The sequence below is a fragment of the Lemur catta genome, chromosome 11, assembly GCF_020740605.2.
Source record: "Lemur catta isolate mLemCat1 chromosome 11, mLemCat1.pri, whole genome shotgun sequence".
NCBI lineage: Eukaryota > Metazoa > Chordata > Mammalia > Primates > Lemuridae > Lemur > Lemur catta.
The window spans coordinates 40,226,347-40,245,473 of NC_059138.1; the positions used below are offsets into that span (position 1 = coordinate 40,226,347).

The 19,127-nt window shown below is 38.2% G+C and overlaps 1 protein-coding gene across 1 annotated transcript; it reads right to left on the minus strand.

Moving 5' to 3' along the window:
- Window positions 1-2,545: 2,545 nt before the first annotated feature.
- ARMC10 (armadillo repeat containing 10) lies at window positions 2,546-19,070 on the minus strand. Its single transcript, XM_045564286.1, has 6 exons — window positions 18,577-19,070; window positions 12,916-13,064; window positions 10,779-10,913; window positions 8,434-8,610; window positions 3,964-4,035; window positions 2,546-3,020 (listed from the first exon to the last, which is right to left on the minus strand). Exons 1-6 carry the CDS (start codon window positions 18,713-18,715, stop codon window positions 2,766-2,768), a joined length of 927 nt encoding a protein of 308 aa, XP_045420242.1. The 5' UTR covers window positions 18,716-19,070; the 3' UTR covers window positions 2,546-2,765.
- Window positions 19,071-19,127: the final 57 nt, after the last annotated feature.

Consider the following 19,127-nt stretch of genomic DNA (forward strand, 5'->3'; position numbering starts at 1 on the left):
GAGGAATAGCCAAAATAAATGTAAATGATCGTTATCAAAATTTAGTATTTTTATCTACAAAGATGTGAATCAGTCGAGAGGAAATAAATGTATATGCAATGTGTGTGTATATATGTCAATGTATATGATTTGGGGGCACTAAAGCACAAAAAAATCCCCCATAAAATAAACCGTCATGAAAAAACTGAACAAGCATAAACTTTTCTACTCCAAACAGATATGAATAAAGATGTTAGGTTTATGGTGGGTTAGCCTTGAGGCATGTTGCCTGAATACTAGCCAACAAGCATCTTCCTTGCTGCTGTACGCTGAATTGAAAATTCATCTTTACCTCTGTTTTATGAAGTGAGCCAAGTGTATCTTGCTTAAGTATTTCTTCTCCATGAATGGCCTTCATATTATTTTTATATTCACATGTACTAACTGAGGGCCTCTAAGCACTTTAAATTGTTGTGTTCTAGTTCTGCTCATCTGGCCTGCCTCATTTTCCTAGGCTTCCTCACAAGCTGTAATTTTTTATTACGATTCACATTCTTTCTACACTGACACTTTATTCATTAAGAAGTACACCAAGCTTCATCTCTATGGAATCTCACCCTATTGAGTGGTTTCCATTTTTACTTATCTACATTTTGAAGGGTGTATGTACAAAGTGAAAACAAATTTTGAAAAATAAGACAAATCCATTCTCTCGATTCAGTCTCTCAATTGCATTGCAGTATCTTTTTTTGAATTTTTTATTTTTTGTAGAGACAGGGTCTTGCCATGTTACCCAGACTGGTCTCGAACTCCTGGGCTCAAGCGATCTCCTACCTTGGCCTCCCAAAGTGCTGGGATTACAGGCATGAGCCACCATGCCTGGCCACAATGCAGTATCTTTTAATTGATCCTATCCTCTAAGTCAATTTCCTAGTGAGTGTCCATACCAATATGTAAGATTTTATTGAAGCTTCCTGTGGTAACTGAGGAACACTTTGTTATGCCTCACTGCCTAACAGGGTGCGTCATCAATCAGGAGACATCCCTCCTAATAAAAGCCAAGATATGACCTACACAGGTAAAGACATACTTGTGCTTTTTCTTTCTGAATAGTTAAAAATTACTCCCCTTTTTCTCTAGCATTTTGTCATTTCAGACTCAGTGCTCTGCTCTCTAGGGAATGTGATTATTTATTCAAACTAATAATAGAGGAAAAGAAGAGATGGAGTGCTAAAGCACATTGAAAACAAATTCTAGTTTGTGTTACATTTTGAATACATTACTTTCATTAAATAGGCAGATTTTAAAAATTGTTATAAAGAAATGTGCCTTTCGGGGGATTCTTATATTCATGTCACCAATTACTACTCAAGCCCACTGGGAATATCCATTTTTCACCTTATACTGAATACTTTTTCTACTATAAAAAGATTTCTCTAAAGTTTGATTTCTGTATCAGGACAAGCTTAAGAACACACATTTCTGTTTGAGGATTTTTGACTTCGTTCTTATGGAAACAGTCTTGTAGCCATGTTATTTATGAATGAAATGTAAAGTACTTTTAAAGCTTTGCCTTAAACACACAAGTAATAAAGTTTCTGCTTGCATACTGATTTACTTAATGCTAAGCATGTCAGGGGTTATGAACTTAAATACTACAAAACCTGGCTGAATCCAGATCTACTGATAAATTGTAGTAGCTTATAGAATAAAAACTATTGAAAACAACAGAAATTTTCATATATTGTAATTTTAGTCAAGTAAAATATGGATGAAAATTAATGAATAAAGTACTATTAATTAAAGGGAGAAAATATGTATAACCTTATGAGTGATTTTTTTCTCTTTATTTAAAAAAATTATACAATTTAGGCTTATAGTAAAAAATTCAAACAGTAGAAGAGGGTATACATACAAGTCATTTCCTCATTCCCCAGTCCCACTCCCAGGAGTTTGGGTATTATTCTAGAAGTGTTCTGTTGATACATAAGCATAAACATTTTTCATTTAAAAGAACACATGGGATCACAGTATATTCTTCTATACATATTTTTAAAAAACAACCACATTTCATGGATGTCTTTTGACATGAGCACATTCAGACCTGCTTCATTCTTTTTAAAGACTGAGTAATTGATGTAATCAACTGCCCAAAGATGGACATTTTGATTGATCCCAATATTTTGTATGTAACAACATCTTTACATACTGGAACACTGAATGGGAGTGGGTGAGTCCTAGGAAACATCCTCTCCTAAAAGGTTACATTTTTCATTGACTAGATGTGATTAGAATAGATTCTGATGATTAGAATAGACTTGACAGCAGTATGGCCAGGCTGGCAGGTGGACTCAGAGCTCACAATCTCATCACTAAAAGAACATGGCCATTCCTATGGCAGTTCAAAAACAGTGACTGAGTCATACACTAATGCTGTCTCAGATGAGTAACTACAAATCACTTCAAAGAGTAGAAGGGTAGCTTATGTGTAAAAAAGGTCACTGCCACTTCATGTAGAGAAAATATCTAAAGTTTGTCAGTAAACAGCAAAATTAAAAATAAATGGTTTCAGTACAAGCTTTTATATTCATTTGGTATCAATAAAATGGTCCAAAATAAACCTGAAGACCATGGCAAGTTATAGTTGTGTTAATGGTGAAATGTGATTATTTATTGTTTAAATTCAGCAGCTGGAAGAATCCCCTTATATGGAAGATGGGAAATAAGAAGCTTAATGTGTGCTATTTCCAGACTGCATTTCTCTTTGGAAGAATATGACCAACCCATCATATTGTTGGTATTATTGTTACAGCCTTTTCCTTCACCTCTGCATCATGGTGATGAACTAAAGCTCTTATTTTCTGGGCACACTCTTCTCCATATAACAGGAAAAACAATGAACCGTTAGTGAAAGTTGGCTGTACAGCTAAACGGCCTTCCACTTTGAGGCAGTTATTTATGTTCTGAAATAATGTAAGCACTCGAAGAAGAATCTCCTTTGCTACATGGCCATCATAAAGGGAAAGGAATGATGAATCCACCTGAAAAAGGAAATAAGGAGTAGTATTTTATATTAATAATATATGAAAACATTTTTTCACATACATTTTCACATTTTATTTCACTGCACTAAATATTTTACATTTTCAAAATCTTTTCATAGAAAATCAACCCTAAAATTGCATAATTTAAATGTATAAAACCTTATACACCCCTATGTTGTATACTAATGAAAAAAAGTTTTGTGTTTTAGTTGAAAACTACAATTTCCTTGGGCTCCCAGAACATAGTCGTTTGGAAACAATCATTTCCTTTTTAGGATCCATCACACGGTTTTCATGGTAAATCATTAATTCACCAGTCAAACATTTACTGCCCACAGACGGTGTAGGGCACAGAGCTGGGAACAGGGATAAGCAGATGAATATGGCAGCCCCTCTTTCTACGGGAGCTGAGCTCCATTCCATCTCAGCACCACCGCTGCTTCCTTCAGAACACTTACCACAGCTTTCAATTATCTTGTTTGTTTGTTACATATTTTTGTCTCTCCCCTACACCATAAACTGCATTAGGACACGTACTATGTCATGCTGTGCTCACTGGTGTGTGTGTCCTGGCACTCAGCCCAGCTTCTAGCACCTACTGGAGACTCAGTACTGCTATTTCTGTGGATACTCTGATACATGTGAACAAAAACAGGTCAAGTATAAAAGACAGGATGGCATAGGTGCACCCAAAATTTGGTAGAGAGAAGATTATAATTTATTGTTGTAAGGAGAATTTAAAAAAAAAATACTTTCCAAAAGCAAAATATGTTCATTAGAGAAAATTTAGGAAATTTATATATGCAAAAAGAACAAAAAAAACACCTGTAATATTGTTCCTCAGAGATAATCCCTGTTATAACAACATGTTAGGATAAATCTTTACAGATCTGTCTAAATCTATGGGTGTATTTACAAAATAAATATGTAAGCTATTTACTTGGGCACCGAGTAGTCCTTCTGCCATGGCTGGATTTTCAGACAAATTCAAAAGCAGTTTCAAAACTTGAACCTGAAATAAGAAGAATATTGGTTTATTTCAGACCAGTAAGCATGAATTTTCTCTCCCAGGCATGCTGTCCTCTCACCATGTCCTCCTTTTAAAGTCTTGCCTATGCCTCCAGGCCCGGCTCACATTCTCTCTACTCCATGAAGCCTTCTCAATTCATTGTGCTCAGAAGATTTCTCTCTCTCTCTCTCTCTGAACTCTTATAACACTTGGCCACTCCCAGAGCACTTATCACAGAGCAGTGTCATTTTAAACCTTATTTTATTCAATTACACTGTTAGGGAGATAGGGAGAGTTATTACAAATATCTTCACAATCCACTCCTGACTCACATATACACACCTACACATGGTAAGCTTAACGTGGTAAATAAATGATCTTTTTTTTTCCTCCTTACAGACAGGGTCTCACTTTGTTGCCCAGGCTGGAGTGCGGTTGTGTGATTATAGCTCACTGCAAGCTTTAATTCCTGGGCTCGTGCAATCCTTCTGCCTTAGTCTCCCAAGTAGCTGAGACTACAGGTGTGCGCCATCATGCCTGGCTAGTTTTTAAAAAATTTTTGGAGAGACAGGTCTTGCTAAATTTCCCAGGCTGGTCTCAAACTCCTGACCACAAGCAATCCTGCAACCTTGGCCTCCCAAAGTGCAGGGAATACAGGTGTGAGCCACTGTGTCCGGCCAATAAATGATCTTTATTAGGATTACTGGTAAGTGAAATAAGATCTTTGGAACAAAAAAAAAAAAAAAAAATCTCTCAAAGCTCAGTTCATTTCACTTTTTAAAGCATGAAAATTTTGGGACAGTTTGATTACCAAGACTAAAGAAATAACAATATGGCCCTTTTCTTTTTAGTAGGTTACTATGAATGTCTGAGGTTATCCTTTTTATGTGAAAAATGTTTTATAATCATTTAAATAGGCACAGTGATATGAATAATAAGCAAACCAATGTTATTTAATAGCTGACTAGCTAAAATATCAGCATTCTTATCACTTATAACTGAAAAGTCAGTAATAAAAACATTCAAATAGAATTTCCCTTTTAAAAAGAAAGGCTGTGCAAAACCACACTTTCTATAAGATACTTGAAATTAAAGTGAGCAGAAAGCGGGTACTGAAGTCAGGAAAAAGCAACAAATGTGCTCTTCATTAGATCTGGGAAAGAACCTGATGTTTATTTTATAAAACATTTTTTCATTACAAAGGCAGTAGATGCTTATAATAGACCTTTTTTTTTTTAAAATATAGAAAAGCACAAGGAGAAAGGAAATTCACCCACATTTCCGTGACCAGAAATGATCAAGTTTTGGTGTTTTTCTTCTTGTCTTTAATTGTGTGCATATCCTATATACTTATAATTCCTTTGATCATGTTGCACATACTATTTATTAAGGAGGAGGACATAAGGCTTTGCTTAATTTTATTGTTTTATCAACTATTTTATTTTGATAAAATAAATATATGGTCATGATAAAAATGTCAAGCAGTGCAGAAGGGAATAAGGTAAAACAAAAGCCACCATCCTATCAGCCCATCCCACTCTCCAGCTGTAACCACTGGTAAACTTTCCTTGCATAAGCAGAGACTGTTTTTCACACAGATGGCCTCTTAAGGTTAAAGAGTAAAGGAGACCCTTTAATGCACTCCCTGGAGGTCCCTGCCAGATCTCATGTGGTCTGACTGGCTGTCAGCAACACCAAGAGTCAGTGTTAGGGAAAAACACTTGGCCCCAATGTTAATGAAGTTTCGATTAGGAAAACAGGTATAATATAAGAGTTACAAAACAGGATGGCCATATAACAGAGGGAATGGCCTGAGAAAGGGTAAAATGTTTTATGAGTTGTCTCTTTAAAACACCCTCCCCCCAACTCTTTTGGGGAATTAAAACCTGCATCCCTGCCTGAGGCTAGTAATCAGAGGGGCAGGGGAGTTTCCTCTGTTCTTTGTACCACAGGAGATGCCTCAACAGAATCCTCTAGGCAGAGGTCACAAGACTGTCTTCCCCTAGATGGGGTCCATCAGGGCCATCAATTATAGTTAAACAGCAGGAGCCTGAAGCTGAAACCGCCCCCCCTTTAAAAGCTCTGTATTTCTCCTTATAGACAGCACTGTGGTACTCTAACACAGCAAGTCTGCCATACTCCTCATTTGCCAGCTAATTAATAAACTTCTTTCCTTTACCTCAAACCACTTGTCCTCATTTTTCTGATGTGGCCTCAAGGACAAGAGCAGAACTTTTGATAACAGTTCTAAATCTATAAAATAAACCTGGGTGAAGTCAATAAAATCTAAAAATGCCCACTAGTAGTCAATGAGGGCAGGTATACAACCAGGGAATGGCAACAGCAATAGCTATTTAGTATCCTATACTATTAATAAAATTTGATGTTGCTATCCTGTGTAGAAGGGAGTTAAACATGAGAAAGAAATATACAGAGTACAACTATAGGTAACAACAAATATTTGTACCCAACAAATATATGTATATGTGTTTAATATATACATATAAAACATAATGTATATGTTTTACATATACATTATGTAAAACATTTGGATTCTCAAAAACCAAATAAACATCAAAACAATGTATATGTTTTATACATATACATATAAAACATGTATATACATAAAACATATACGTTATGTTTTATATGTATACATGCTACCATATTAAGGCCTCTATTTTTTTTCTTGTCACATGCACCATCTTGTGGTGACACTAGGACATTTATTTTAAGCCATTTGTTTTCTTTGCTCTCATTGCAGATGCAGTGAGCACAAAGTTTATTTATGTTAATCTTTAACTAAATAAAACTTTTGTGTTTCATTATCAATCAGTGGTGTACGCAAAAGGTTATCACAGTACACTGAGATCATTGACTTAAGCAAAATAACATATTTTAAGAGTCATTTTGGTGGTTATTTACCAAGAAATACCTAAAATGGATATATTTTCTCACTAACAAATGGATGACTATCCAAAAGTTTATTTGCAAGTTGGAACTTTAAACTCAATTTTTATGGAAAATAAATGTTGTGATTGGTGGCTATGTATCAAGGCAGACCAAAAAAGCAAATTTTCTATCCCAGAAATATTGTACTAGGCAATGTAATGGAAAAACACAACACAACAAAATGAAACAAAAATAGAACATACTATTGTGGTGTGAGTCACCTTTTAAAAAGTCATAAAATATACTAAAACACAGACCATGTCTGAGACAGATATATACAGCCCCAAGGCCAGACTTGTCTGGCTCTGAACTCAGTGTTCCTCCTGAGGTTTTGAGTAAAGCAGCTGAAGAGTGAGGCAGAGGACTCTTTCTATAGTGGAAACACCATGGGGTAAAGAGGGAAGGAGCTTCCATGGGGCCTCAGGGGCTGGAAGTCATCTCGCTCCAGTGGAGAGAAAGATGTTGATGGGTGCATGCATGTGGGAAATTGCCTGGAGATGGAGCAATATTGCTAGAAGTGTACTTGCTCTTACATTTAATTTTGAATGCCTTTGGGTACATCTTGGACCAGATCCAAATAAGTCTGGCTAATGGAAATGTGAAAAGCCCATATACAAACACTTCAGAAATATAAAAGCAGGGCTACAGCAAGCCTTTTCTGTAACCCCATTCTGATAACCTCAGAAAAAACTGCATTGATGTTGGATATTTAGAGTATGACTTTGCATTTGGTCCTTCTAAAATGCTTGTACATTTTTCTCTCAACTGTCCCAGAGAATACAGACCAATATGGTAAAATCCTGATGAACAATCAACTCAACTTATCAGAACTTCTCATTAGGCTACCTTCTATTTTTATGCTATTTTTTCCCCTTGAAAAATGGCAATTGATAATAATGCATACTAATATGAGGGATTTACTCAAGAAATTTTCATAGTTATCTCCTGAGTTCCTACTTTAGCACACTACCTGTTGCCCCCTATATCTGCATAACTGGACAGAGTGATGCACTGACACATCTTTCCTATATTCAATTCACTTCATTTACTACAAATAATGGCTGAAATCAAAAAAATTGTTTTGTGAGCACTGAGGTAAGCAAAAAATTCAACTAACCATCAGTATTATTCAAAGACTCCCTGTTCCTATATCTGGTAGAGGGAAACTCACTAATTTACTTCAGTAAAAGGTAATTTTACTGATTCTCAAAAACCAAATAAACATCAATCTACTGATAAGTGAGATAACAGATGATTTTCACAAGTTTATTTTCAATCAATATTAGGGGATAAAAATAATTACACTTTTGTAGGCCCACGTAAGCCTTGACTAAACTTCCTCTTTTCTGAGGGACATCAATGTAATGCAGGTGGCCTGGAAATTCAATTTCAATCTTAATAAGCTTGATGTAATAGCTCTTTGTACTTCAAGTTATAACAGCTTCATACCTTGGTGTTTCCATTTCCAGTAAGTAACACCTGGAACAGGTCTGTAATGTAACTCTGAAGCATGTGCTGGTGGTCATTGGTAACAGTCATGTTTGTTAACAATCTCAGTCCCGCCAGCTGCACAGCAGAGTTCAGGGGACCAGAGAAGACATCCTCACAGACTTGATTGATGTATATCTGAAGGCAGGGAGAGGAAAATGAGCATCTTAGAATCTCCAAAATTCTATTGAACAGTCACTTTTCTACATAGTGGAGTAGGCTATTCCTCAGGATGGAACTGGCTCCTCAGAAAGTATATTTTTATCTGGTGCTCAAATTTTGGTAAATTTTTTCAGCTGACTTTGATAACGCCAGGCATTGTGCTTAGCATCTTAATCCTGAAGACTACCCTAATGAGGTGGGTGCTATTATGGCCATTTTACAAAGACTTTAAAGTCTTCAAGAGCTTGAGTTCCCTGCCCAATGTCAGCCAGCAGGTGGGGAAGCAATGTTCAAGTCCAGAGATCATCTTCTCAACACCAGTGGCCTCTTCTTGGGGGCTTCCCAACTTAGTCCACTTTTGTTTCAACTTGTCTGGGTACATCAGGATCAGGGAGGAAGATGCATGAGGCATTTTGTATCATGGTTAAGTATCTTGGCAGTAGAATCTAGAGAGCTCCATTATGTCAGAAGTAAAGAATGGGGGGGATAATGTGAAATAAAATTTTTCTTTAGAGTTAATTCTATCAGAAGTAAGCAGAGCAAAATTATACTTGGCTCAAGGTTATTCTTTATTTTTTTTTGAGACAAGAGTCTCGCTCTGTTGCCCGGGCTAGAGTGAGTGACGTAGTGTCAGCCTAGCTCACAGCAACCTCAAACTCCTGGGCTTAAGCAATCCTACTTACTGCCTCAGCCTCCCAAGTAGCTGGGACTACAGGCATGCGCCACCATGCCCGGCTATTTTTTTTTTTCTATATATATTTTTAGTTGGCCAGATAATTTCTTTCTATTTTTAGTAGAGACGGGGTCTCACTCTTGCTCAGGCTGGTCTCGAACTCCTGACCTCGAGCGATCCACCCGCCTTGGCCTCCCAGAGTGCTAGGATTACAGGCGTGAGCCACTGCGCCCGGCCAAGGTTATTCTTATTTACCCAGGTATATGTATATAATCTACCACTTCATAATATTGTTAACCACCACTGGCAAAAAGTAATGCAATGCCAGTAGTATTCCAGAGAACTAAACCCGATGTGATGGAATGGCAATCTGAAATTCTATTTTCTGTCTCTGGCCATAATCTTTCCAGCTTGGAAAAATTATGTTTCACAGATAATTGGTATTTACCTAACTATAATAAATCTGAATTCCACCAGAAGTTCTAATTGGCAAAAAAATTTCCCTAATTTGAAGTACTAAGAAGTTACCAATTGTCCCATAAGCCATTATTAATTTTTAAAAAGTCCCCAAATGTATCCATGTTACCATAGAAAGTAACAGCAGTAAAGCAAAAAAAAAAAGATTAAACTCTTAATCTGATTTCAAGAACTTAATTACATTTACAAGTCAACTGGCTTTCCTTGGTCACAATTTCATTACACATCCATCCTTTAAAAACATGGCATTTCTTTAGCTCTATATAAATCATATATTTTTGTAAGATACTCATGTCTTTCCTAAAATGTGTAGAATATTTACATCCTTATTATATCTGAATGTTTTCATCATTTCACAATTCTAGTAAGAAGATGACCAAATGGGCCAGCTCAATTATTCCTATAACTGTGCCCACCTCATCTTGTAATTCTCTCCTTCCCCAACTCTACCTATAGAAACCTTAGACATTCTAAAAAGCCAGGTCAGACTCCACGTCTTACAGAAACTTTTGGATAGGATCTCTCTTTTTTATGTACCCAATAATTACTTACATTTTTCCTTGAAGCATTTCCTGACATTCTCTCTTGAATTACAACTACTTATGGACATGCCTTATCTCTCCTTCTATCTTTCTTAGAAAAAGAGTTGTATCATGTGCATTTTTATACTCTGTACCACAGAGGAGTTCAGTAAGTGTTGAATTGAATTAACATAATTTCCTAATTTATTGTGTCTTTCTGCTGATGTTATCTGACTCTGGCCTGGTTCCTTTAGCCTTGGATTAAACTGAACACCAACTTCAAAAGTTTAATTGCACCCCTATTGGCTGGTTTAGGCTCGTCCTTCCTCTACCTTATTCTCCATTCCTCTAAAGGTAATTTTTGACCATAAAGTTATAAAGGATAATCTACTAAAGTTTTGTTAGTTACCTTTTTGTTATTTTCTCTTTCATTTATAGAACACCTTATACATTTGTGATTTCAGACAACTTACCTTTATTTTGATTTGATTTTCAACATTCACACTGAGATTATTTAATGCATTTAAAGCTTTCTCTTTAATGCTGGGGTTAGGACTGTTGATTTTGTTTCCAACAATTGGAATACCACCCAATTCACGGATAATAGCCTACAAGGGAAAAAAAATAGGACCATGACTTCTATATGCATCCCCCTTCATTGACTTCTTTGCATCCACAAATACTAAACTAAAAAATTAATGACTTTTTGAAAATACCTTTCCTATACACAAATGTTAATTCCTATTTTTTTTAAAAAAAATCTCACCATAAAATAAAATTATTAAGATATATGATCATTTAAACTATAATATGGAGATATACAATAAAGACTTGCAGAGCTACTATAATCTTGAGGAAATTTACAAACAAAATTATTTTATTAATACTTTGAAATGAGTTATATGACTTTTGTATTACAGGTAAATTTGGAAGAGTTATAATTTATTTATTTAATGTTTTTTAGACACAAGGTCTCACTTTGTCACCCAGGCTGGAGTGTAGTAGCCTGATCATAGCTCACTGTAACCTTGAACTACTGGGCTCAAGCAATCTTCCTGTCTCAGTCTCCCGAGTAGATAGGACTATGGGCACACACCACCACACCTGCCTAATTTTTAAATTTTTTAAGAGAACGGGGTCTTGCTATGTTTCCCAGGCTAATCTTGAAATCCTGGCCTCCAGCGATCCTGCCTTCTCGCCCTCCCAAAGTGCTGGGATTATAGGCGTGAGACACTGTACCCAGCCTAGAATTGTTGTGATTTAGAATACTAACGTAGTGTTTTGCTGACATGTTTTCTTTGGAACAGTAATCTCTTAAGATGTTATTAGATATTCCATAAAAAAATGAGGGGGAGCATGGTCATCTAAGTTTGGGAAACTCTGGGTATGACAAAAGTAAGCATGTTTCTTTATTGTGAGGCATTAACACGTTCATGTGTGTTGGGAATCCCCAGTTCCCAGTTCCCAGTGGGACTGTTGGTTATGGGTGCTCGCATCTACCCCCACTGCTTGGCTGTAGCATGCTCATGTGAGCCAGGCCTCACTCTCATGGGCCATGGTCCCTTGCCCCAGAGATTGACCTAAAGGGTAGGCACTTGATCCTAGCAGAACAATCCACCTTTTGGATCATAAATTGCAGGGATGAAGACTTGAGAGGCCAGGGCTTTCTTTCCATCCCTGTGAAGAAAACCTCTTTGTAGTCAGAAAGACAAAGACCAATATGTTAAGAAAAGCAGGCACAAGCAAAGCCAAAAGGTAGAGAGAGAGAGAGCTCTGGTAACTCTTTCTGCAACCTTGAACTGGATTCAGTTGTGCCTGAAACCAATGCTATTTTTAGATGTCCAAGTTAGCTGAGCTCAATATTTTCCCTTTTTGGCTTAAAATAATTTAAGTTGGATTCTGTCACATATAACTGAGAGAGGAGATAATGCACAAAGATTCCCCATCTCCCTATAAATATTTAGAGCTTCACAGTAAACATTGCCATTCTGGAGAAAACTAGACTGAAATATAGTATATATTCAAAGTAATTTTGCGTTTATGACAATGTTAAAAAAGGGCATTAGCTAAAAATGTTACAAAAATATTTAAACTATTTTCCCAGGCTGGGGAGTGAAGGAGGAAGTAGGGAGCAGGAAGCATTCAGATTAAGCTCTTTAGTATTGGTATTAAGTCTCTACTTGAAGAAGTCATTCATACTGATTAGTGGTTGTCAGAGTGTGGTCCAGGGACCACCTGCATCAGAACCACACCCATAAGACCTCTATACAATTTAAGGCATGTACTTAAATGTGAGATGCTTTTATTGTTTTACTGAAGCACTGCTGAATTTTAAATAAAAGGCCATGCAATGCTAAATGATGATTAGATACACTTATGAACGTGATGCCAGAGACCAATTTCATAAAGATCTAGAATCATATTAATAATCATATTACTATCAGGCTGTGCTTTTCAGAAATAAACAAACATTACATTGTAGGTTTAAGTAGCCAGACAGTATAGATGTGGAATTGAGGCTCTGAGAGGTTAAGTAACTTATCTAGGGTCACAATTACTGTTAGTGTGTAAGAGAGGAAGGAGCCTGTTTGCTGAGACAAGGGTACTTACTTGGTTAACTGAAAAGGCTGCACTGTTTCCCACAGTGACCAAAGCTCTTTCAATGATTACAGGATCTTCAGTTGTCTCAAGTAGATAAAGAAGTTTCTCAAGTTCTTCAGCATTTAGGACTTCATCATATGAACCATTGGTTAAGTCTTCTGCATAAGAAGAAAGTTATCTAAAATCAATATGAGATTTTTAAATTTAAAAAACAATATCAAACATATATTCTGATAGCACAGTATTAAGCACTTTATATGTTTTATCTCATTTAATACTCAAGCAACCTTAGGAAGAAGATACTATTATTATTCTCAATTTACAGATGGGAAATTTTGGCTTATAGACATCAAGAAATTAGCCAGTGGTTACTTGGTATTTGTCTGTTAGTAAGGTACCGCAAGCCAATACCATATACTTCTAATGCTGACAGCATTTTGTTTCTTTTTTAAAAACCAGGTAGACCTATCCAACCTATTGGGCATAGATTAATTAAGGAATAGAATTTACATTAAGCAGACCTGTTCTGAGCACATCAGGTAGGAGAAAAGCTACGGGAGTAAGCCAATCCTGTTATAGTGTGGCATTTTTGTTTGGTTTATAGGAAAAAGGCAAGATGACTGGGATGCTAGAATAACAGTTTTGCTGGTGGTGATGACAAAAGAAAAGGCATCATTTTGAGTAAGAGCTAGAATAGCCAAATGCTGGATCTGCTCTATGATTTTTAGAATTTATAGTTCTACCTTTAAAAAAAAATCCTCTGTCTAGAAATCACTGGAAGAACAAAAACTTTTTTTTTTTTTTTGGCCATTTTCTGTAGAAAAGTGCAGAAACCATTTTTATAACACACTGTGGGGCGGGGAAGAGAGACAATGGGTGTTATGTGGTCTCACATTTGTGCTTTTTCTTTTTAAAAATATATGTAAAATTGTTAAAGGTGGTTATCTTTGGGTATTGGGATTATGAATGACTTTTTTTTTTCTTAAGACAAGAGTCTCACTCTCTTTCCTGGGCTAGAGTACAGTGGCTTCATCAGAGCTCACTGCAACCTCAAACTCCTGGGCTCAAGCGGTCCTCCTGCCTCAGCCTCCCGTGTAGCTGGGACTACAGGCAGCTAATTTTTAAAAATTTTTTGTAGAGACAGGGTCTTGCTTTGTTGCTCAAGCTGGTCTTGAGCTCCTGCACTAAAGCAATCCTCCAGTCTCAATCTCCCAACGTGCTGGGATTATAATCATTATGTCAACCATTGCACATGGCATGGATGACTTTTATTTTCTACCCCATGCTCATGAGTACTTTCTAAATTTTTTTTTTTTTACAATAAACATGTAACTAAAATAACTATATTGCTTAAAGAGGAATCACAACAAAATGTGAGGGAAAGGGACAAGTATAGATTATGGGAAACAGTAAGTGATATGATGTCCTGAAGAAGTCAAATAAGAAATCTGTTAAAAAAAACCTCAAAGCTAAAAAGCCAGCAGATTCTCACTATCAAGTCTTATGGTCAGGGCCCTGCTTTTACTCCTGAATCCATTACTGCTCTCATTTACACCTTATAAACCAGTTTCACCCAAAGAACACTTGATAAGGGAAAGTGATAAAAACACAGCTTTTTAGAATGGAGAGAATTTGGGGCTCCCCCAAACCTCTTATTTTACACATGAAGAAACTTTAGTAAGGATCATTTAAGATTTCGCCTAAAGTCACAGAGGTAGCTAGTAGCAGAAACCAGAGAAATGAAAATACAAAGTTGCAGGCAAGTCACTTAACATCTTTTTTGGGCCTCAGTTTTCTTATCAGTAAATAAAATGGTTGGTTGAATACTATAACTGGCTCCAGAGGTTCTTATACAGCCCTGAAGTTGTATGATTTTACACACGCACACATACACAGCAGAAATGTGCTAAATTTATTTATACTTCTGAGATATTTCAAAATTGTATTACTTTGTTATACATTATTACATGAAACCATTCTTAAAAAGTTTCATAGATATATAAATTCTTTAGAAATAGCCAAATAAAATTTTACTAGGAAACAGTATTAAATCACAGAATTTTCACTTGACGTGCAGTACTTAAAAGTAAGCCAAGGCTACGGAGCCAGCTTGTCTAGTTCAAATTCCAAATAAGCCTCTTATCAGGTGAGAGTCTTAGCTCTGTAAGCCTCAGTTTCTTCATCTGTTAAAAGTGAGTTAATAGTGCCTACCTCAAAGCATTTCTGTACCTAGAATATTGGGAGTGCCTGGTATATTTTAGCTATTATTTTTATTAATGGGACACACAGCTGATTAATAGAAGTGGCTCGGAATCCAGATCTTTTTACTCCCAGTAAATCAAGGGGAAATTACAATTCTCAAAGCGAATAAAAAATGATTAACAAATTATAACATCATAGCAAGATAAATTTCAAGATAACTGTCATGGTTCAGAATCTTTCCATCCAGAAACATAGTATGCCTTTCTGTTTATGTAGTCCTAGGGCCTTCAGTAAAATTATCTTCATATAGGTTCCTTGCTAGACGTACTCACAGTTTTTAAAGTTTTTTTTATAGCTATCACGAATGAAATCTTTTAAAGTAGATTTTTGAATTGTTATTGCTTGTATACAAGAAGCTATTGAACTAAGTATTATTTATTTGTATTCAAGATACTTTGTTAAACTTACTGCTTCTAGTAGTTATTCATGTAATTCTCCTGGATTTTTTCCAAGTAAATCATTATGCACCCACAAATTATAATTTTGCCTAATGTTTATACATCTTATTTTTTAATTATTTTTTCAGAGACAGGGTCTAGCTCTGTCACCCAGGCTGGATTGCTGCAGTGCCATCACAGCTCACTACAGACCTTGAACTCCTGGGATCAAGTGATTCTCTGGAGTAGCTGGGACTACAAATGTGTGCCACCACACAGGGCTCTACTTTCGGATTTTGAAAGATGCTCTTCATCAATTTATGAATAACATTTCCTTCTCTTTATTCCCAACTTGCTGTTTTTATCAGAAATGATAATACTTTAATGCCTTTTTATTATAAGATTATCATGCAGCTTTTGCTTTTCCCAATATGACGCCTCCTTGCATGTCCATTTGGTCTTAGTATGTTATTAATTTAATCACCTGATTGATTTGATTTACTCATATTTTAAGATTTTATATCTTTATTCATAATTGAAGCAGATTTATAGCTTTTCATGCTATCTTTGTCAGGTTTTGGCATTAGATTGTTCGATGAATTGGGACTGTATATCTTTCTCAATGTTCTCATTCTTAATGGTACAGGAATTAGAGATTTCTTAAAGCTTAAGACAAAGAAAAGATATCACCTTCTGAAATTTAAGGGTGATTGACAAAATGAGCATTTTTCAAGTCTTCTTCAAAGATAAAGGTGTAGCTGCAGGAAGAAAGGATTGTGAGCAACTTATTTTGTAAGTTGCCTGACCTAAGATAATGAGGATTTTTGGGAACTGGTAAATTTAAAAGACTTTGTCAGTATTCATCAGGTTGAGTCAGTATAAGTGAAAAGATACCTGAGTCCAGGACACCTTCCCAACGTACTTATATGGAAATATCTCTGACGTGGGCAAATACATTAAATTAGGCTTTCTAAGTGCTATGGTTTGCATGTTCCCTCCAAAACTCACGTTGAAACTTAATCCCCAATGTGGCAGTACTGAGGTAGGGCCTTTAAGAGGTGATTGGATCATGGATTAAAGGGTTAATGGATTAATGAGGTATCGCAGGAGTAAAACTGGTAGCTTTATTAGAAGAAGGAGAGGCCTGAGCTAGCATGTTAACATGTTCAGCCCCCTTGCCATGTGATGCCCTGTGTCACCTTGGGACTCTGCAGACTTCCTACAAGCAAGAAAGCCCTCACCAGATGCAGTCCCTCAACCTTGGACTTTTCAGCCTCCATAACTATAAGAAATAAATTCCTTTTCTTATAAATTATCCACTTTCAGGTATTCTGTTATTAATATACACAACAGAAAACAGACTAAGATAGTAAGGGCAAATATAGATTTTTTTAAAAAAAATTGTATTCTCCCCAGTGCCAAAAGTGAAAGATACCTTCCTTTCCCCACTCCCTTTTCTTAAAGCATCTCCTTGAGCAAACTTGTAATTAAAAATCCTTTGTCTCTTTGATATAAATGTAAATCTTTTTTTTTTTTTTTTTTTGAGACAGAGTCTCACTTTGTTGCCCAGGCTAGAGTGAGTGCCGTGGCGTCAGCCTCGCTCACAGCAACCTCAAACTCCTGGGCTTAAGCGATCCTCCTGCCTCAGCCTCCCGAGTAGCTGGGACTACAGGCATGCGCCACCATGCCCGGCTAATTTTTTCTATATAGATTTTTAGTTGTCCAGATAATTTCTTTCCATTTTTAGTAGAGACGGGGTCTGGCTCAGGCTGGTCTCGAACTCCTGACCTCGAGAGATCCACCCGCCTTGGCCTCCCAGAGTGCTAGGATTACAGGCGTGAGCCACCGCCCCGGCCAAGAATGTCTTTCTTAAAGGCGTTGAAACCAACTTTTTGAAATGTAAACTTAGAGGAAGATAGAGCCGGATCTCTCCATCTCTGTGAAGCCTAGGCACCTGGTTCCACATTGTAACTACCTGCTTATCATAAAAATAGAACTCTTATTTTTCCTCTGGATAAACGCAATTAGCTAACACAACCACACCAATTACCAGTGAATGTAGAATGAACTATGTGTAGCAAATGGTGCTGTCAAGTCCTCTCACTTAAGTACAAATTGTCTTAAGAACACCCACCTAATAACAATTCGGTTGTATCTGCTCAGCTACATAAAGGGGTTAGAATTTTTTCTGCAATCCCATTAGCAGATTGCCTGTAATGTGCGAGGCAATCTGGTTTAGTGGATTAGTCAACAATAAAACTGTTTAGTTCTCTTCTATAGTTGTGGAGAGGTGCTTCGTGATGGCCAGAGGTGCTTCGTGTTTTAAATATTTCCCTAACAGCTTCCGCGACCTGAAATATCCCTCTAGAACATTCAGCAAACTGTTAAGACTTTAAAAGTTTTTAGAGTTTTAATGTACCAATCAACTTTTGGACAGAAACCTAATCGTGCACTTGTCCGCCAGCGGGCTGTGCCTCATGCAGACAACTGTTCCAATTTCCAGTACACACACAAGTTGCAAGATTCTGGACCATGGTGACTCCTAGGTACTTCTCAGAGGCCCGGCCGAGTGCAAGCAGAATTGCCCCCTCTGGCGTCCCTTCTTCCAGGGCAACTGCACGCAGAACTTTTATGCTCAGGCCCGGAAGAGCCCTTCCACAGTCGGAGGAATCCCTTTGGTAACTACACAAAGGCTCCACGCAAGCTTTAAAGTGAGAGGCAATCAACATGCTTTTAGGAAACCTATCCTCCGCGGTGACGCCTGACCACCAGGAAAGTTTAGGCAATTTTTCATCCCAGGATTTTGAACAAAGAAGTGGAGGCAGGGAGGCGGCTCAGGACCCCACACCCACACAAGTAAAGGGACCATCAACCCTCCCCCGCTGGGCCTCCTCTCCCTCCGGTTTGGCTCTTTATTTTACCCTGAGTACGCGGAAGCCACGAGAGCTTGCGCGCCTTCGGTCCCCTCCCGGTCCTGGGATGGCCCCAGCGTCGCGTCCCCGCCCACCTGCCGGGCACCCGGCGGCCTCACCTGCAGACCGTGAGGAACGCAGCCGGAGCCCGCGGCCGCCTCTCCGCCGGCCCCGCGTCAGCCTGTAAATGCAGTAGCAGGCGCCAGCACCGAGGATCAGGCCCGCCGCCACCCAGCCCACGTCCCGGGCGCCGCCCATACTACCACCGCGGCCGGGGCGCAGTGTAGGGTCCGAGCAGTAGGCTCGTGGGCGCGGGCGCCGGGGGTCTCCAACGCACGGAAGTCTTACCGCCGCCCAGAGCGACTGGGCCAGGGAGAAAGGAAATGGGGGTCCGAGCTCCGCCTCCCGGAAACGGCCCTGTTAAAAATCGTAAAACCTTCCACCCGGGCAGACGCGTCCCTGCAGCTTCCAACAGGAGGGCCGGGGAGCTGGCCTCAGGGAGGAGCTGCGCGAACCGTGCGCCCCGCGCGGAGACGCCGGGGTGCGCCGCCCGGGGCTGGCCGCCCTCCCCATCTCCTGAGGCCCACCCCGCGGCGCTCCAGGCCCACCCCGCGGCGCTCCAGGCCCGCCTCTCTACCCAGGCCAGGGGCCCCGGGAGCGGGAGGCTCCG